Source organism: Pseudorasbora parva, chromosome 25, assembly GCF_024679245.1.
Source record: "Pseudorasbora parva isolate DD20220531a chromosome 25, ASM2467924v1, whole genome shotgun sequence".
NCBI lineage: Eukaryota > Metazoa > Chordata > Actinopteri > Cypriniformes > Gobionidae > Pseudorasbora > Pseudorasbora parva.
In genome coordinates, this window is record NC_090196.1 from 8,919,552 (window position 1) to 8,941,502 (window position 21,951).

The 21,951-nt window shown below is 36.6% G+C and overlaps 1 protein-coding gene across 1 annotated transcript in view; it reads right to left on the minus strand.

Annotated features, from left to right (window-relative positions):
- Positions 1–21,951, minus strand: part of hrasa (HRas proto-oncogene, GTPase a) — a 47,414-nt gene that overhangs the window by 22,387 nt on the left and 3,076 nt on the right. The window contains exon 2 of the mRNA XM_067436290.1: positions 4,676–4,817. Within this exon, the coding sequence (XP_067292391.1) occupies positions 4,676–4,786 (111 nt within the window). The 5' untranslated portion in view covers positions 4,787–4,817. The remainder of the gene's footprint in view (positions 1–4,675; positions 4,818–21,951) is intronic.

Consider the following 21,951-nt stretch of genomic DNA (forward strand, 5'->3'; position numbering starts at 1 on the left):
ACGCTACTGTTACAGAACCACATGGCTATTTATTAATTTAAAAATATATTTTATCTGTTGAGTAAGTAAAAAGCCATCTTTGGGTCACTTTTAAATAACATTAGTGTCAAGTCAAGCCAAACGTTTATTTAGGTTTTATTACAGACTGTTTTGCATGGTCAATATTTTGCTTTATTTGACAACTAACTTTCATCTTCATTATACATCATAAATATGTCAGAGAAGCCGGAGTGATCTGAAATTCACAGGGAAATTATTATGTTTGCAATTTCCCAGCAAATCCATCCACATGTAGATAAAAGTTTGTAGTTTTGAAAAAAATCATGTTTATGCGTAGTTTTTTAATACTAAAATTTTAATTTAATGAAATCAGGCAATGCGTTAAACATTTGTTCACAAGGTTTTTCAAAACTGGATAAAGTTGCCTAGAGTTTTTTCTCGTGAAGACAATTTTTATCACTCTTTCATACAAAACAATAGGGGAGGGTGTGGATCATCAGGAATTATGCTGAGATTCACACTTTGAGGCATCAACGACTCCGCCCTGAATATCAATGTGGAATGGAACAGAGGGAACTATAGAGAATGAATGTGAGGAGACTTAATGATTGAATGTATTGTTTGTAGCTTATTCACAAAATCACGTTTTTTTTTAAAATAAGTAATCTGACTATACATTGTCTTTACATAAAGACTTTAGACCTACAGTACTGTTCAAAAGTTTTAGAATGGTTAAAAAAAACACATATCTTCTGCTCACCAAGACTGTATTTATTTGATCCAAAATAGTAAAACCAGTAATATTGTGATTTTTTTTTTTTTTTTTTTTTACAATTTACAATAAATGTTTTCTATGTGAATACACAGTAAAGTGTATTTCCTGTGATGTCAAAGCTGAATTTTCAGCATCACTATTTCAGTCTTCAGTGTCACATGATCCTTCACATGATATTTCAGAATAAATTGTGCACAAATGTTTTCAACATTCCTAATAATAAGAAATGTTTGTTGACCAGCAAATCAGCATAATACAATGATTTCTGAAGGATCATGTCAAACTGAAGACCGGAATAAATTGCATTTTAAAAATATTTCCAAATATAAAAGAATTATTTTAAATTATAAAAATACTTCGCAATATTACCGTTTTTGCTGTATTGGATCAAATAAATGCAGCCTTGTTAAGCAGAAGAATGTTTTGAAAACATTAGAAAATCAAAAACTTTTGAATTGTAGTGTATATTTCAGTCCCTCCAAGATTTTAACGATATTTTTTTGTAATTTTTGCGATCAATATGACTGATTTTGTGGAGGTTATTTCCAGAAATGTGCGAAAAAATTTGCGATGTTTTTTTAAAATAATTAAGATACCACATTTACCATATTATGTATTATGTTAGATGCACAATAGTCATACACAACAATAGAACAAACAAAATGCACAAATCTTGTTTATTTTGGTATCTTACACAAAAAGGCCAGTGGTGTACTATTAGCTTTAATAACATGATCGCTAAGGGTGGGAAATATCTGGGAAAAGTAAATACAGCAATAAACAATTGCCTTATATAAAAAGTTCTCAAATAATTAATTAATCAAGTAAACAGTCAGTAAAATAAGAACTAATAAACAAATGACATGAGGACAAATAAATACAATGATAAATAAATACAAAAAGTCTTTTTTTATCGTTTAAGTCAGGCTACTGTTATTTTTTTTATTTTGTTCAGTGGTTGTTATTTGATAGGTATCCTATATGCTGTGGTTGCTTTCACTTTAAAGATTACTGCCTACAGGCTAATAAACGGACCCATTAGCCTATAGCCTATACTGTCACACTTCCCAAACCTATTCACTCAAGACACTGCCAAGACGGACATTTAGACATAATAATGGGTGTATTTGATTATGATTGTTCAAGGGCATAAGCCTATATAAAAACAGATCTGTATACTCGCGAGCACTGACAGCCGGCAAACAATCCTCCGCCAGTCTGACATTGGTCCGTGTGTCATGAGCGAATTGAGTTTGTGGTATACAACGCTTTTATTAACTCTTTTTTAGTGTTATTTTATTTGGTCATTCATCCATCTAAGTAATCAATTCGTCCGGTCCTTGGCACTTAGGCCTATGCGAGACGAGATGGCAGACGAGGAAGATTTACTTTCATTTTTACAGACACACTGTGCAAGCACCCCAAAGTCTGTAATCCTCATGAAAACAATGTATTAAAGCTTTAAATAAATTAGAGATAGTTCAGTTAGATATTTATTTTTATTTTTTGTTATTGAAAATAATTTTTTTGTGATTTATTTTGCGGTGAAATGGCAAATTATGCAGGATCGCAAAAAAAAGCGACATTTTTCTGATTTTGCATTGTATTCAGCGATCACGGAATCGCGAAAAACTGGAGGGACTGATATTTGGATTTACACATGAAAACAACACATAGAACAGAGGGAAAAAATGCAGTGCAAAAGAGACATTCAGGGCAAAAGTGTAAATGGGGACCGGCAAGATAAACAAAAACTAATTAGTCTCTCTATTTGATCGCGCTTGTCGCGTGTCTACATTTAAAATAATGAACTTGAGCATTCAAAAGACGCAACGTTGCTTAGCCAGTGGTTACCTCAGCGTAGCAGTGCATGCAGTGGCGGAACCAGAATTTTTTTATAGGGGTGGCCGGGCAAGGGCCAGCAACCATTCTGGAGTGGCACAGAAATGTTATTTCAACATAAAAAATTGTTTGACTATTACATACTGGACTGTTTTAGTGCATACATTAAAACAACAAATAGTTAATTTGTACTTAATTGTAATTGAGATAGTATAGTGAATTAGATAATGGAATAATGAGTGAATTTGACAATTTCTTTGTGTTATTCCCCACCTCCAGACAAGGGGCTTACGTTATAGCTGAACTTGTTTAGTCAGCTCGGTTCTGGTTCTCAAAAACCCAATAGCTTAGCTTGTTCTCCATTGTTGCATCTTTCATAGATGAGACATGCAGATAACTACATAGCCTAAATTATTCAATCTTCATTGAATTTTACAGTTTATATAGTTAGTCTATAAAGACTATTTTTAAACCTTGCAACCAAAAAAGTAAAGACTGAAAGTTTAACTTTCTAGTAGTTGTCAAAATAAATAATTGCAACAGTTCTGTCAAAAATTTAACTCAGTGAAGGAAAATGTGTTCTCTATTGAATCCCTATATGCAAGAATATGAATTGATTTAAATTACATAAGGCCAGAAGTCAACATTTTATTTGTGCATTTAAATATTATCTATTGTTGTTTGTATACTTTACAAGTTAAAGCAAAATTAGCGTTTTCAGTATAAATGCAGTGCTCACATTTATTTGTTAATTTAAAAAATCATATCATAGCCTACATATCAGCTTGTGCCTTAAATGTATTGCTATATTACATGACATAATATTTTCACACAGTTTTGATGCAACCTTAAACACATTTTGTTTTATTATTTCATGCTATAATAGATTACAGAAATACGATTTTGCATGTTCGTCGTAGTTTCTTTTGCACTATATTTGACGTGATATACAGCGCGGCTGAACGCGCCACATTTTTTATTTCGCATATATATATATATATATATATATATAATATATATATATATATATATATATATATATATATATATATATATATATATATATATATATATATATATATATATATATATATATATATATATATATATATATATTATAGAGCATAAAAATTTCCCCATATCATACATGTATCTTTTTTTAGCATTGAAAGGTTGCCTACCTATTTGATATTTCAACATGTTTCTGTTGATTTCACACAATTTAGTCTGGCAATAGTTCAAATAGTAGCATACAAAGTGAAGTTTATGCATCAATAATGCTAATATAAATGAGTTAACATAAAAATTCTTGTTAAAATCATGTTCTGTTCTTTCCCTCCCCGTGGACGATTTGCATGTGAAATGTTTTGCGCGCGCATGGGTGTGGTCACATTACAAATAATGAGGCGGCGCTGGAGGAACTGTACCTTTCGCTGTTTTCAAATGGATTACATAAACAGAGAATATTTGTCTTTTATATAAATTACTTAATTTAAAAGTAGACATTCCAAGATTTATAAAGAGATATCTGTCGTGTCTGTGTGGCAAATTTTCTCACTCATTTCAGAATTGACCTCATAGGGAGAATGGGCATCCTGTTTGTTTTCTTTATTTAGCTAAAAGCACAACATTTAGTTTTTTTATTTTGAGGGGACATAAATAAAACACTTTAAGCTTTGTAAAGAAATATCGTTCATGTCTGTGAGTCCAAAAATGATCATTTTAAGTTGTTTTACACTGTCATGAGGAAAAATCCAACAAAACATGCGGGTGCGTTCCTCAGGTTAAATATTAATCATTGTGGTTTAAAAAAAAAAAAGTGTATCTGGGTCTTTTTGCACCCTCTCATTCAGTCTCTTATTCTCTTATGAATTAAAAAGTAAAGATTTTAGCATACATGAATGAGCAGAAATAGCTTAAATGGGTAAATTATTATATCAGTTACAACAACCTGTAATTTTTTGATTATGTGTATCAGCATCCTTAGCATATTTATATAGATGAAACTATATATCAGTAGCTGAGATCACTGAATGTACAAAGGCACAGACACGTTACCTCTATAGTGGGGTCGTATTCATCCACAAAGTGGTTCTGGATGAGTTGGATGGTGAGAGCGCTCTTGCCCACGCCTCCAGCTCCCACCACCACCAGTTTATATTCAGTCATTCCTTCACACCTCTTCAACCTCTCGCCACACCTGAGGAGAAACCAGCAACACAATCAATACAAACAAACAAACCTCCCACTGCTTCATGATCAGTGATGTTTCCATTCTTGTATAAACACAACAAAGATCCCTTTCAGGACTTAAGGTGTGGCTATTATAGGATTCATGGATGTAATATTATGAATGCTACTGATCCACAAACTGATTTCTGAAATGTGATGCAGCCTGAATCTTAATCACACTGTGTTTGTTCATTTGGCCGGAGGAGAACTGGACCTCTAACTGAGCCTGGTTTCTCCCAAGGTTTTTTTTCTGCATTCTGTCACCTGATGGCGTTTGGGTTCTTGCCACTGTCGCCTCTGGCTTGCTTAGTTTGGGATACTTGATATTCAAGGATATTATTGATCTGGCTGCACTGATGCTGTATGAGAACTGAACTGAGCAGGACGATGACATCACTGTTTTCTCTAGAGCTGCTTTATAGATGGAATCAACCAATTTAATAATTGATGATCTTTACATTGCAACTGAATCAACACAGCACTGACTTTAGCTGAACAATGACACTATTTTAATTTTAGAGCTCCTGTACAGCCAAAATTAAATGGTTAGTTCACCCAAAAATGGGTCAAAAGCATAGGAGACTGGACAGACAAGAAGAGATTGTTAAATAATTTTTTTTGTTTTTGTGCCAAAAATTGTGCAAAGTATTCTTGTCGCTTCATGAAATTAAGATTAAACCACTGGAGTCACATTAACTATTTTATAGGGCCGGGACTTTAACGCGTTAATTAAGATTAATTAATTACGTGACTTTAACGCGTTAATTAATTAATTAGTTAATTACGCAAAAAAAAATAAAAAAATAACCGCATTTATTTTTGCATCGCGGAACGTTTTTCAATAAATCAGTTTCGACGGACCGATTATACTGGAACACCAACTAGCGCTCCGGAGTCACGACAACAACATGGGTGCGTCTCAATCAGCTCCCTAGTTCAGTAGTCAGGGCACTGATCAGGGAGTCAGCCCATTGACTTATGTCCTGATCAGTGCCCTGACTAGGGAACTAGGGAGCTGATTGAGACGCAGGGCATGAGCGAACATGAACGAAGAAGCTGATGAGACCGCTTTGCTTGGCCCCGTGGATGGGAAATTTTGTTTTAAAAAATGAAAGAACGAAAGGATGGAAGCGTCGTCAAGAGCAGGGTTGTGTGCAAGCTATACAACAAGGAATTTGCGTATCACCACATTACATGGAGCCTCAAATATCACAAGTATGCTTTTGCTAAACTTAATGGCAAACATTGCGCTGGTCTGCTGGACTGAAATAAATAAACTATATTTTGTTGATTAAGCTTATGTATACAGTCATTATTCAATGGTATACTAAAAATACATGTGAAAAATTACTTCTCATTGTTCTCAGGTCAAATAAATAAACTATATTTTGTTGATTAAGCTTATGTATTCAGTCATTATTCAATGGTATACTAAACATACATGTGAAAAATTACTTCTCATTGTTCTCAGGTCAAATATTTATATGCGATTAAAATGCGATTAATTTCGATTAATTAATTACAAAGCCTCTAATTAATTTGATTAATTTTTTTAATCGAGTCCCGGCCCTACTATTTTAACAATGTCTTTACTACCTTTCTGGACCTTGAAAGTGGTAATTAAATTGCTGTCTATAGAGGGGTCAGAGAGCTCTCACAATTTCATCAAAAATATCTTAATTTTTGTTCTGAAGATGAACAAAGGCCTTACAGGTTTGGAAGGACATCATGGTGAGGAATTTTGGAATTTTTGTAAAAATTTGGAATTTTTACATTTTGGCGCTAGAGGGAGGGAATGAGGAGGAGGAGGAGGAAGAGGAGGAGGAGGAGGAGGAGGAGGAGGAGGAGGAGGAGGAGGAGGAGGAGGAGGAGGAGGAGGAGAATAGGAACACTAACGGTTTCAATAGGTTTGATTGGCCCCTAAGTAGTCATTAATTACTTTTTTAAAGGGGGTGGGGGGGTGAAATGCTGTTTCATGCATACTGAGCTTTTTACACTGTTAAAGACTTGGATTCCCATCCTAAACATGGACGAAGTTTCAAAAACTATTGTTGGACGTTTGATGGAGTATTTCTGTGTCAAAAATACTCCTTCCGGTTTCTCACAAGTTTCGGAGAGTTTTTTTTTTCGAGTATGGCTCGACTTGACGTGAACAGAGCGGAAGGTCCTTGTATGGGCCGTACGGGCTCTTCTCCCGGTAGAGTGCGCGCGCGTAACTAGAGCGAGAGAGGAAATGCACGCCCATAAACACTCGCTCAGGTGCAGATCCAGTCGTCCGTGAACACTTATGTCGTTATAGTCCGCGCCGCGCTCCACTTTTTTTTCCTATGGGTGACGTCGAGCGACTTCAACGCTTCAGCACAGCATTCCGAGAAGGCAGCGCTGCATTTGAACCGATTTGAACACAGAAATGACGGGAAGCTTCACAACATCGATTCAGTCGCATCGCAAAGTGGATCTCCACCGTTCACTGCTGTCAGGACTTCACCAAATCATACCAAAGAAGTGTGTTTTTGACAGAGCGGTCCCAGCGATAAAGGTTCGGTCCTGCTTTTGAAGCAGCCGGTGAGTAAAACTGCTTCAAATGTCTGTGCTGTTGGCTATCGTCGCGTGAGTAAACATCAGTAAACGACACGATCGCGTGCTTCATCATTGAAATGCGCTAACGGACTCCACTGTTGTTCTATGTATAACGTTACACTAGTCTGACTCTGACGTGCAAAACCGTTTTGCTTGCTACTGCTAAGGTTTAGTCGCATACAATAGTCCATAAACCGAATCATGTCCTCATAAACTGCGAGTAAAGACACACAAATGTTGACAGGCCACTAAATACAGTACATACCACAGAGACGGACGTCCTGCTGTTGCTGTTTCTCCTGTTCAATTTATTTCAGCCTCCGAATGATTCTGGATCATATATCTATTAGCGGAGATCGATAGCCATGGGTTTCTCCACGCTTGAAGACGTCACCGCTTTGCGCTCGTCATTCTTTAGCTCCGCCCACACGATACGCCTCCAGCCGCTCGGTTTTTTCCAAAGTCACGCGATTTCAGCAGTTTGGCACACAATCCGAATCATGAATCAATCAAGCTGATTCATTATTTATCTTTATTTAAGGATTGAAAACAAATGTGGTCTCTTCCGTGTTCCTCAAATAAAGATCAAAACGGTCATGAATCATGATTCAGATCGCGTGTCAAACTGAAATCACGTCACATTAGCGATACGAATCACGAATCAATCTGCTGATTCACAACCATTTGATTCTTTATTTGAGGTTTTAAAACAAATGCGGAAGAGAAGACAATGCTGAATAAAGTCGTATTTTCTTGTTATTTTTGGACAAAAATGTATCGTCAACACTTCAAAAAAGTCTAACTAACCAACTGATGTCACATATGGACTACTTTGAGGATGTTTTCATTACCTTCTGGACGTGGACAGCAAGTGGGCATACACTTACATTCAAAGGACAGAAAGCCCTTGGACTAAATCTAAAATATCTTAAACTGGTTTCCGAGGATGAACAGAGGTCTTACGGTTTTGGAACGAGTCATTAATGAAAGAAATTTCATTTTTGGGTGAAATAACCCTTTAAGCCATATTCCTACAGGATTTGTTAGTAATTATTACCAGAGCTTCTCAGTGATTTTAGTCCAGTCTGAACGTGCCATCTCAGTAATCATTACATACAATTTCAGTAAAGATTTCTGCAACTTTTACCTTGTGTAAAAAGGTCCGGAACAATTACCTTTACAATTATAGGCCTGCTGTAAATACGTAAATATTATGTCATTTCCTGTTTAAAAGTAGTTTTCAGTGTTTTTTCTAAGTATAGAGGTGCTTGAAAAAGCATTCAATTGTGTTATAGGTGGTGGGACAAGTCTGTAGCAAACCTTAAGTGTTTTCTGCTTACCATTCAGATCAAAAAGAGGGTCAAAGGGTTACTTCAGTGATTAAGCTTTGTATCAGTGGAAACCCGGGACTATAATTGAAAGATCGTGCTTCCCTGTGCTGCATAAATTGAGTCACCCCCTCCCACTTTTGCTATTTTTACTGAGATTTCTTATCCCGTGTGAATTGGCCGTTACAATTACTTAACACTATTTACCCTTGCAAAACTAATCCTATCCAAATAGGGCTTTCCAGTGACAGTGGCCTAATGAACCTGCTGCTGTCTGTCATTTAAGGAACTGTATGTAAGAAATGTATTTAAATTAATCATAAAATGGCCCTGATGTGTCACGAGACATTAAGAAATCATGTTATTTTCAAATACTTATATCACTGACAAGAGTAGTCCGGCCAGGACATTGTCATTTAAAAGTTGTTGCAGCCCTCAACTGATGTTGACATGTGTTTTAGCCTGAAGCTCCGCCCTCCACCTATCGACCAATCACAAAGTCGGTAGTGTTTGGGCATTCGGGTTGCCAGATCTGCTCTAGTTACCACAGCTGCAGATCTACAAACAGTTCTGCTGATCCTGCAGCCAATCTGGCAACCTCGAGTCAGGGGGAGGGGAAGAGGGATACACCGCTCTACAGTCATTTGAAAGAGATTGCAGTACCAGTTTTGGCCACAATCGTAACAGACTTCCTTTAATGTTAATCAAACAACTAATGAAAATCATTCACTACTCTTCAATAAAGACAGTTGGATTTTTACATTTAATTGCTAAATAGCTGATTTCTTTTGTATTTAATTCTATTGTATTATAATGTTATTTTATGGTATTACTGACGGTTTCAACTCATTGTTTGCTGACAGTGAAACTGCTCTTTAAAATCAGATTAAGACAGGGGGAACTACAGCTGCTCTTGAGGCCATCCTTAAAAATATTCTTGTTTGCCGTAACCCGACCGACCCTGTCAATTTAGGGCCGACTCAATTTTTTATTTTTTTTTCCTTTTAGTCCGACCGACTTGCCGGTTGTAAATTGGCTTTAAGACCGACCAATTTCTTTTTTTACTTTTCAAACAACTAATACAACAGTAATAAAATAATATGAATTATATTTTAGTAAGTATTATAAATGTATAAATTGCCTGGGCCATACAAACGAAGGCTACGTTCTTTCGTTTATAGAAAAACCTGTGACGTCATCTATGTTTACACTATGGTTAACGGATGTCACACTATGGCCTGCACGTGCGTTCGTTTCGGCTCATACTCTCATTCACTGTAACGTTAGACTGTTAAAGCCCTGTCGGAGATTTCGCCGCATTGTGTGACAGGAGTCAGGACCATGGACACGTTACACACACCAGGCAAGTGCACTGCAGAAGGGAGGGCTTAGTTTGAGCCCCTGCCCTTTTTGAAAATGAATCAAAAGTGCCGCTCTCAACATTTATCATTACTATATTGTGGCGAATAAAACAGATTTTGAATTATAATTAATATAACAACGTGTACAAAACAGTAACAAATGGCGGAAAAGCCGTTTATCTTGTCTCTGTCAGTCTGAAATGTCGTTGTCATAACGCGTTGCTATGGGTAGCGTGTGTTCTGCTCGACCCCAGCGCATGGTGGGAGCGGCGGCACTGGTTGTAACTTGAAAAATAATGCTTTATGTATGGTTCTGTCGATGGATACACGTGCACTACAACAGCGATAATAAAAGAAAACATGGGCAAAACGGTCTATCTTTGTAAACTGTGTTCAATGCATGCGAGTGCTGCCGTATGACCAGTCATTTTCGCCATCATCACTCAGTATATTCGCCAGAAGACGCGAACGAGAACTCTGCAGTGAGAGAAGATCTGTCTCTGTGCGCAGCGCGCGCACGTCTCACAGCGCGCAAATATTGAGTTCTTTCAAGTCTTGCGTTTGAACGGATAAACTCACACAAAAAGTATGTCAACATGTCGTTCTTGATGAGTATCCATCAGACAGTCTATATCCCTTAAGAGAACTTTATACAGTTGAGAAAGACGATGCATATCTCTGTATTAGGTCTTAAAGGGGCAGTAGCCTTTACTGCTGTCTGTCAAACAAAAGATAAGGACTCACTCACTGCTCTTGATTGAATAGCTGGTTATAGCTACTTAATTAATTGAATTCATAAAAACAACTTTTTGCTTTTTAATATTCAAATGCACTAGTCTATATCACCAGATGCGTTGGTCTGGCAAGAAGTGCAAGCCACTTCAGAGACACAGATAGTTGCGTGTTCTGAGTTACACAATCGAGCATAAAAATAAGAAACATATCACGGGAAAATACTAAAACGGGAAGACAGCGGGAAAAGAACTAAAATACGCGAGAAACCCGGAAAAAAAGGGAGGGTTGACAGCTTTGAGTCAATGACAGCTAGCTGGTGGCTGGACCCTTTTCTTAAAGAATGCACCTGAAATTTATGCAATAAACATGTTTTTGACAAATATTTCAATTTGTTTGTGGTCTATATAGCCTGCAATTAGCCTACACGCCCGAAGGCACGGCTTGAAGACCCAGTCAGTGATGTCACGATATGTTTAAATTCATTACGTAATCACCATCACCAAAAATGTACATTTTTTTTTGTATTAAAATTTGAAAAAAAAAAAATATAGACCTACCTACCGACCCTTTTTTAAAAATTTTTTACTGTTACTGCAAACCAAAATATTTTTAAGGATGGCCTGACCTGTGGTTAGAAGCATAGTTTCTTCTTGCTATAACATGTGGCCTTAAATATATCATGCTCTTCTTGGGCACAATAACTATTCTAGTTATTGCATCTTATTTAAATGTATATAGTATTATGTTAGAGAAATCCTGTGAGGAATTAAATAAACTCTCTCATTAACGGGCTCCGCTACTAATTCAACATATATAATCGACCAAAAAGCCACTGATGGGGGTCCGACTAGTGCAGAACATACTGTAAAAACTAGCCTGACAGACACTAAACAATGGCCTATCATTGGCCAACTGTCCACTTGGTGTGTCACAGCTTTAGGATTCTGGTAATCCAAGATCCAGAGACCAGGAGAATTTATCCTAAAGAAATAAAGAATACTCTCCCATCTTCCACTGTTTAGCATTCAGTGAACAAACTCTCCTAGAAATGCAAAGGCGATAAACTATGAAATATGTAAAGCATTCTGGCACTTGAAATAAGACCCAAGCTTGCAGTGCACTGAGCTTTTATCTGATAACTGATATTTTGTGGGTTTCACTTCAAGTTTCAACATGGTCTAACATTTTTTTTATTTATCCTGTGTGTTCCACGGAACAAAGAAAGTCATACAGGTTTCGAATGACGTGAGGGTGAGTAAATGATGACAATTTTTATTTTGGGGAACTATATTTTGGCTACACACATGATGCAAACGTTGGACAAACTTCTTTATATGTGCTAGCAACTCTCTGCTGTCTTTGAAGACATTTTTGTCTTGTGTTGGCCACCGTAGCTTCTCTCCATCTGCTTCGAAAGGTGAGTGGTGAGCAGATAGAATTTGCAACCTCGCCGCTAGATCCCACTACAATTTACACACTGCACCTTTAATTAATAATTAATCTACATTATGTTTTTGGAGAATTATCATGTCATTTTACAATGTGCACTAACCTTGGCCTTGCTGTAACAATATAAAAAATATCAGACATTTTAAGTGACTTGACCTTGACACTCAGGGCCCTATCATATACGGTGCAATGCGGCAACACAAGTGTTTTTTGCTAGTTTCAGCTCTACGTCGTTTTCACATCCGGCTCCACGTTGTTTAAATAGAAAATGCACTCATGCCTATCTGTTCGCCCATGGGTGTGCTGGTCTGAAAACCAGAGAAGCATTCAGTCATTCCGCTTCTTTCGGCTATATTCTTCCATGCAAATAGCAACTCCGCCATGGTGCGAGCGCAACTGGCTTTAAAGTGAATGGGAGATGGGACACTTATTCAGCTTATTGCACATTATACCAAAAATGAGTGTTTTTTTTACAATACTAATTAGAATTTTTAATTAAAGTATATTACAAAGTTTTCCTTTAGACACTAAATAATCATATTAACTTGTACAAAAATGGCATTATATGTCATTAAAACAGTCTGGTCCTCTTCGTTTAAGGGTCACACTTGTTCCCTTCACGGTCAAAATTGACCAAGCCTTAAAATATAACCCCCAAAAAAATTATTTTAAAGAATTTAACTCTTTTGATGACATTATTATATCAGGAGTGGTACCACTCAAACATTTTTGAAATTCAAAATAATTAATTAAGACAAAAACTAAAAGTACACTGTAAAAAATTGCATGTTCAATAAGTTATGACAACGTATGTTTTTACATTGTTTTAACTCATCAAACTAAGTTAAGAAATGTTAAACTGTTTTTTATTAGTTATACAAGATGTAACTAATTTTTTTTAGTCAGTTTAACATAATTAAAGTTGAAATAACTTAAACATCCAAGTTGATTGTCCTGCAAAAGTTCAAAATGTGCCTTTTTTATTTTTTTTTATTTTTTTACAGTGTATGCACATTTATTTGTGTATTAAAACTTTTCTAGCAAAGGATATGAACATTTAAAAAAAAAGGAATAAAAGGAGTACAAAAAAGAACTTTGCACATGTGTTTTTAACTTCTTATTTCTTTCTTAATTTTGCATTATTTTATTGTGGTTGACTTACTTTCATTACTCCTGCAACCGATCAGATAACACACTAAAAGGCTCACTTTAAGACACAACCGTCACAGCCATCCATGACAGCACATCACCAGACAGACTATATTTGTCCCAGGGTGTGTGAGTTTTATTAATAGTTGTCATTGGGGCTGTAGGTGCAACTCAAGATCACCAGAGGTGGGTCTGCACTCTGCAGCATTAATGATTAATGAAAAGACTAAGTTTCTTGCCACAATGGTGACTGCAACTTGTGAGAGTCCAGCACCTTGTATCTGTGAGTAACACTGAAGTGCTGGACGATTAATGAGTAACCTCACACACGCTCTCAAACACACAGCGGAGCTATTAAAGGGCAGGGAATTTAGTTCATAAATTATGCCTATTACTCCCTTAAATCCTTCAAAGCCAAACAAAACATTGGGGTAAATGTAATTTTTTTTTTTTTTTTTTTTTTACATTGAAAATTTTAAAAACCCACCCTCAATGCTTTATGATAATCTGCGCTCTATATACATCGAGTTCAGTTTTATCATCCATCATGTAAAATTCGTAACAAGTGTAATCACTTAAAGATAATAGCAAAGTATATTACTTAAAGGGGACATATCTTGAAAATCTGACTTTTTCCTGTGTTTAAAGGGTTAGTTCACCCAAAAATTAAATGTATGTCATCAATGACTCACCCTAACGCCGCATTCACACGGGGCGTAGGCGTTAACGCTTGACGGAGGGCGTGGTTGAAGCTGGGTGCTGACGCGATCGTCATAGTGACAACAGCCAATCACATTAACTTGCCGCTTGGACCAAAACACAACACAAAAAAGCGCCTTTTTTAACAGCTAGTCTGTGAGACGAAATGGATGCCGATTTGGTTGTATGTGTGAGTGCGATTGCCCGTGTAGTTGTTGTCAGTGCACTGTGCAGGTGCTCGAAGCTGTTAAGTACATTAAATCCAGAAACAGCGCAGACAGCGGGAAGAATATCACGTAGTGGTCCGGGAGTTGCGTCTGAATGGTTCACGGAGCAGTAATGAATGCAATTGGCTAGCGTCTGCTGTAGGATATTTGCATACGGCGATCTGATTGGATGACGCCTGCGCTGGCGCTTTAAAAGTTGAGAAATCTTTAACTTCTGCCGCTTGCAACGCGAGTGAATGAATCTTTATTTAAGGATTGAAAACAAATATGGAAGAGAAGACAGTGCTTGGCCAATGGTAAGCCTTTCTCTGCAAGTATGTTTTTGTAAGCCTTTTCTCATGAAAAAAAAAATGTTTTTTTGTTTTTTTTAGATGTCTTGCTAGTATTTGGCAGTGAATCTGATCGAGGTAGGAACTGTGTGGATGGGGCGGCACGCAGCAGCTCATTTGCATTTAAAGGTACATGCACAAAAACAGCCTGCTCTTGACTGTAGTCAGAAATGGGTATTGATTAGAGGTCGACTGATTCATCTGTTTGGCCGATTAATCAGCTATCTGATATCTGATTGGTGGAACATTCGGTTTTTGGCAAAAATCAATACCGATAGTTTTTCAGGTTTGCGTCCATTGCGGAGCGGCTGAGAAGGGTACTGTCATTACACAGTAGCCTACGAGGGTCTGCTGGCATTATATAGCACGAGAGCGGCATCTAGAGGCCATTACTTACTTTGTTTACATTAACATGTGAGGCTGCGCGCTTCACTGAACGCTGCACAGAGCGATGGCCAGAGCGCTGACACATCTGATACGTTTTTAAAGCACCGAAAGGGAAACGCTATGAATACAGAACACTTCAGTACATGTTTCCAAATCATTATAATGCTTTAGCAGGGAAAGAACAGCAGTATGTATGTATGCTGACAGGACGCTAACATTAACAGTTACGGTTAGTTGAAACAAGCAGTTAAAACAATGTAACAACTAACGTGAGATATCAGACAGAAATATGAACAATTTCAATTCATATTTTGTTATTTTGATTAGAAAACCGCCAAGTGTTCTAAAAAAATGAACTATTTGGATTAATATGAAATGATAACACTTAATATGATACAATAATAGTTCATTTTTAACATTAAGTAAGGTTAATAAATGCTGTAGAAGTATTATCCATTATTAGTTTTATGAACTTACATGAATGATTAAGGTACACTTTTATTGCTCAAATATTAATACATGCTGTAAAATGTATATTACATAATGCATTTAGTTCATGTAAGCTAGCTAAATAAGCTAATACATCCTTGTTAACCACATGTTTCTAGGTTATAGCTAAGGAAACATTTATTTGTAATATTTTAATGTTTTAGTGTAGTACTCAATGTATTTAGTTTAGTTTTTTTCTGTAGATTTTTTCTGTTAGAACTTATTTTATTTTATTTAATATATTCATATCTACATAAGAAATTGAGCACATTTTCATGGTTCACAGTACTGTTTTTTATTTATTTATTGTAATAAAGTTCAGCGCTATTTTACTCAGTGTTATGTTTTATCCAGTATCAATTTTAAAAACTATCGGTCGATTAATCAGTTATTGGCAAGTGTGGTCCAACCTCAAATTGGTATCAGTAAAATCCATTTGGAAAAACATGAGGTTGAGTAAATGATGACAGGATATGCATTTTTCTGGGAACTATTCCTTTCAGTTTAAAAAAATGCAAGTATATTCTTCATCCAAAAAAGAAATTAAGTTGGTTTTAAAATGACACGAGTGTGCGTAAATGATGACAACATTTTGCAGTTTTGCATATACAATGAAAATCTATTTGTCATTTTCAGGAAATGTGTTAGGTGTAGTTGCGCAAAACCAGAAATGAGTTAAAGTACATCTTTCAGTTTCAATTTAACACGGATGAGCAAAGTATGCTCAAATTTAGGCCATCATTTGAGTAACCCCTTTAACTGAACTAGGGCACAGCGAGGGAAAACTGAATAAATTATACACACAAACAGAGGGCAATGAAAGTTTGATTAGGACCTTCTGTCAGAGTAACCTGTTGTTTGGGATGTAGAGATCAGTAGAGACCAGACTACACATCCCATCGGGTTCTTCCCAGTGCCATCTCTATATTGCACTTTCTAAGATTCATAATTAGTGCCAAAGTGCCATGGAGCTTCAAATGGGTCCTAATGAGCCCCCATAGCCCTGTACTGCTTGGGAATAAACAAAACCACTTGAAGGTAAGCCTGCAACTTTAGCCGGAAAAAGTGTAATGCTAGCTAAAGCTGTGGTACGCAGGGAAGGAGTCAAGAGGCCGATTTTTTAAGGATGTCAATGGAGGAGAGGCTTTGCTACAGGAAATAGCTTATTTAATGATTCAGTAGCATCTCCACTAATCTTTAACATGTTTGCTCTTAAACATTACTTTTGGATTTACCTATTTTTAGAGTTTTACACCGGGGGGAAAAAGCGCAGTTTTATCAAAGAAGTCACGGATAATTGCGCAACAGGTATGTTTACGGCACTTCTCCTTCATTTCTATGGTATCCGCAAACAAGGATTGACTGTCGCACAACTCTGAATGAAATTCGAGGACGTCTAGGCTGTAATTTGATTAGTTATCGCCATATTTGGCTTTCTTCAATAGTAGAGCCAAGGATCCTGTAATCTTCCAATAATAAACCATCTCTAGAATTTTAAAACTATTTAAACCTGAGACAAAACTTACAAAGTGGGTGCCCAGATATGAAATAGCATCTTTAATGTGGTTCCAGGACAATGATAAAACGTTTTTTCTGCACAATGCACAAGTTTCTAGAGTTTTCTGGGGGGTTTCTAGGCTCTTTTTAGGAGGTTTCTTTCCAACCCTAGTCAAAAGTTATTTTTTGGCTCGAGGGCTGAAATCATTAACCAAAACTTCTCCAAGGATGCATTTTGACTGTGCCAGCATCTATTTTACACAAGAGGGAAAAACTACAACAAGTAAACATGCCAGCAGTGTGGACGCACTGCATCATGATAAATTTTAGTTTGACATTTTGGCATTCTGTAAATTTGTTTAGCAATATGTCAAATTTGTTCAAGGCTCGTTGCTGAAGAGCTTTATACAATTGGTTTATTACTTGTGAAAATCAATGCTGAAAAGTTCTAATCCCCAAAATGAATTACAGAAACTTTTTGATTTACACCTAAATGAAAACTTTAATTTTGGTTTTGGCTTTCTGTAAAAAAAAATAAAAAAAAATAAAAATTATATATATATATATATATATATATATATATATATATATATATATATATATATATATATATATATATATATATATATATATATATATATATATATATATATATATATATATATTCTCAACTCTTAACCCATTATCTATTTACCCGTCTATTTAACCCATATGTTGTGTTAGGGTCATTTTTAACACAATGCTTTTTTTCACTTAAAAACTGATTTAATCCAATATTTGGTGATAATATAGCATGAAAAGCAAGTTTTTTTTAAATGGCTGGTAATTTTTGACTGGGAACACAAAAGGTATCACAGGGTTTTCAACACAGCACAATGTTTTTGGTTTATTTCATTTAACAAAAATTATTTTGAATTGTTTTAGTTAATCATATATACAACACATTGTTTTTTTTTGGTTTGAGATCATAACTAGTTTAATCTGCCATGTCTTCAGCTAGGCTAGCTGACCAGCCCAAAACCTTGGATTTATAAAGATTCAAAGACACGACCAAAGGCATAAGCATATTATGAACTATGGCCTATGAAGTGTGAACACAACCTGTAATATCATAAGTGTGATTGCTTAGGAAAGCAACACAATGGCTCTCTTCAGCAAGTGTCAGGATTTATCACTAAAAAACTACAGGAAAATCTGAAAGCAAGAAATAAATGTCGACTCTAGGATCTGCCAAGGCATCAGAGCAGCATACATACATCCTGTCACCATGAGCGGGCAATATGAACAGCTCACTTTGAAACCCTATAAGATCAGGGTAAACTTACTGACATTATAAGGTCTGCATTTTATGGACATCAATATCTAATACATTACCTAGCTTTTGGAATTAATATTATTTGCCTAATCATTGTGAACCTTTATGTCATGACAATTACAGTAATTTAAAATCTTATATTGCTAAACATTATGTTAGAGCTCAAGTAAATGGTCCCAATAGAATCTCAAGTATCGATTTTCCCTGAGCAACAACCCTACAAAAGAAGTAGGCTTAAGTGATTTCCAGTCAGGTTCAGATTGTAAGAGGAATCTCACATGGGAAATGGAATCGAAGGAATCGAATACTGAGGAACCATAACAGATCCTGGCTGAGTGAGCTACTGACATCATCCCCCAAAATAACCATCACTGGCCAGATCATTACATCTGTCTAGCCTAAATCTGCTGCCCTACACTGCAGACACTTCAAGGGATTGTTTGTTTGCTGCAGATGAATGCATTGGAGATACTTTACTGCAAAGTATATACAAAAAAGAAAACAAATAATAATATATGAATGCTTGCAAATATCTGGAAACACAATACATGTGAATGAAATAATTTTGAGGGCCTGAAAACACAAACTTGTGAAAACGGGATTCATAGCGAAAAGTGTTCGAAACAAATACGTTATTTTCTGTGTAAACTACAAAAACGTACATTTGTGAAAACAGTGACGTCATGCACTTGTATTATGCGTATTAGTCATAGACTGTAAAAAAATATGGACGTAGTGACGTCACCCATAGGATTCCGATAAGCCGTTCTGAAGCGTAAAGTAGGGGCGAGCTGGGCGTTGCCATCTTGTGAGCGAGTCATCGCGTGTCACTCCCGGATAACAGAAAATGGGCAAAAAGGAGGGTTGTGTGCGGAGCTGAGGTGACGCAATGACTATTGACGGCAGATAAATGACAATCCACTTGTAACCACGCCCTTAATTATGCAGAACTTTAAGGCTTTATATAACGTAAACGAATGAGTTATAAAAAAAATTCACCCCCCTCACAGTTGTCATGAAGATCAAAATTAGCCTTATAGGCCAAAACCACAATTTGTACCAGGCTCTAAACATGTTTTTTTCTGCTTTAAAGTTGAGAATTTTAACATGGGGCTCAATGAGGTTCTGCTTCCTTCTGGAGCCTGCCTCTAGTGGCCAGTTAAGGAATTACAGTTTACATTACTTCCGTATTGGCTTAAAGAGAAATCGCGGGAGGTTGCCGCTTGGTATTAGTCAATAGGCGCATAGTTTTTCTTTACAAAGTGATATTGCCATCTACTGGCCTGGCCGCATAATACAGCGCGTTTAGTCATGTTTACAGATCTATGTGTACAGGGATGTCGTCTATGTTGTCATCTGTACTGGTGTTGTCAAAAGAACCGACCACGATACCAAATCGGTACTGAAATTTAAAAACCATGGCGCTTTGAGCACTGTTCAGCGGAATCGCTGTCAATTGCTGTCAGACAAAAACGATGCATATACTGTCAAATAGATATTTTTAATAGAATTTTTTTTTTGTCTGTCTATTGAAAGTCTAGGCAATCAAAACATATATTTACTAACTCAATGTATTTTTTACAACGGGGTAATGGTGTTGCAATAGCTTACACACAGCACAAGGAAGCTTGATCTCGAATGGTAAATTGAATTTAAAAAGACTAGTATAAACAGTAATAAAATAAGAACAAATAAACAGATTGATGAATGATGAAATAGACTGCTTTATTTATTTTTCAGGCAGGTCTAACATTCAGGTAAGAAACTGAATACAAAAACCACAGTGTACTTAAATTTAAAATAACATTGGATACTTTTGTAAAAAATTGTAATAGCCAACAGATGAAACCTTTAAAGTTACACAAGTTGATCAGTTAAGACTATTTGTGATCGTTTGTCTATTTGTAGTTTGAATAACAAATAACTGCTGTCCCTTTAAGACGTAACGCACGCATGGATTCTGGACACTGTTCCTGTTACTCATTCTTCCTGAACTGTTTACGACTGTGTTTATGTTAATACTCTTTAAGATGTGCACTGAGAATATTTTTGAATAAGTTTGAAAAATAAACAAATGTTTGCACGTGTGTGTCAGAGACGGCTTTATTATGGTATATGTGTGTGTTTCAGATGTGAGCGTGAAATCTGCGGAAATTAGTAGAATTATGTAGCCTAGAAATCTAGACGCACCCTAGCGGCAGCAAATTTAATTTGCCCGCAAGTGTGGTCTAGCAACTCTCAATTCCTATCTGAGCTGTATTCCTCAGAATCTGGACGGCCCAGTCACATCGTGTAGGTAGGCTATAGAGTAGGCGGGCGGGGCCATAATGACGACGGCCGAGATGCGTTTGCGTGCTTCTAGTAACAGTCTTCTAGTAAACACAGAAACTGGCGAACGGCGGCGGTCTTTCGAATCAGCTCTGCCTGCGCCTCCGGAAGACTGGAGTTAAGCTTTCCTCTGAGAAAAGAACAAAGAGCGGCACTGAAGTCATTCTTAAAAAGGGAAGATGTGTTCGGAGTTTAGCCATAGACAGTAAAAGAGTTTAGCCGACCGGATACGGCGAATGTTTAATCAGTCAGCGAGCTCCCCTTCACCGTCGTTGCTCCGGTTGGTGTACCGCTATCCTATCGCGTGCAGAGGGAGTTTGAAAGACAACCGTTTATCCCGCCCCTCAGATTGAGCCCTGTCTATGGTGAGTTTCCAGACCAAACATCGTGATGTGGGTCTGGCTTGTCAGGCTAAGAATTATGTGCAATCCTGCGTAAAAATTCAGAGCGATCACACACTAACACTAACACACTGTCATGAGGAAAGGTCCAGCAGAACGCGCATTCGCCATGTTCAGAGGTTAACCGGGCTGAATGAGAATATGCTGTGCGTGTCAACTCGGTCGGAGAGGAGAGTGCAGCTGGTATCGTTACTGTAGACACCGAGTATCGTTTTAGTTCAGTATCGATATTTTTGACAACACTAGTTGCACTGTGCCGACCCAGGGTTTTTAGAAGCGAAATAAATCCACACTTTAGAGCACCGCTTACCGTGCTCCATGGCTGCAAGAACAAGTTCCAGTGATTTTTTGGATATTTCAATCCATAAATCGTACATATTGTGCCTTTAAATTTATGAAATATATTATCAATAGTTATAGTAACCAGGCAACCAACCTAGGCCTACACCTGTTTTTCAGAAGGTTTTGGTTCAGATTTATAGACTGAAGGCAGAACCGAAGTCATACAAGTATAATCATATTAGGCCACTTAATATGTCAATAGTGTGTCCCTCACAGTGATAAGAGCCTGTAAATAAGGATTTAGTTGATCAAATCGAGATGCATAATATGATAGAAGCTACTCACATCATCTCAAATAACAATTACCAGTCTAGAGGCTTAAGAAAAACACATCATGTTACTTTCATTTTGTAACCAAAAGGAAAAATCTATGAATCCCACTGTGTGCAGCAGACTATAAAATATTCTAGAGGTGCTATAAAATATCAAACAACTGTAGGTCTGCTTAAAGCCACAATATGTAAATTTTCACCACTAGAGGTCGCT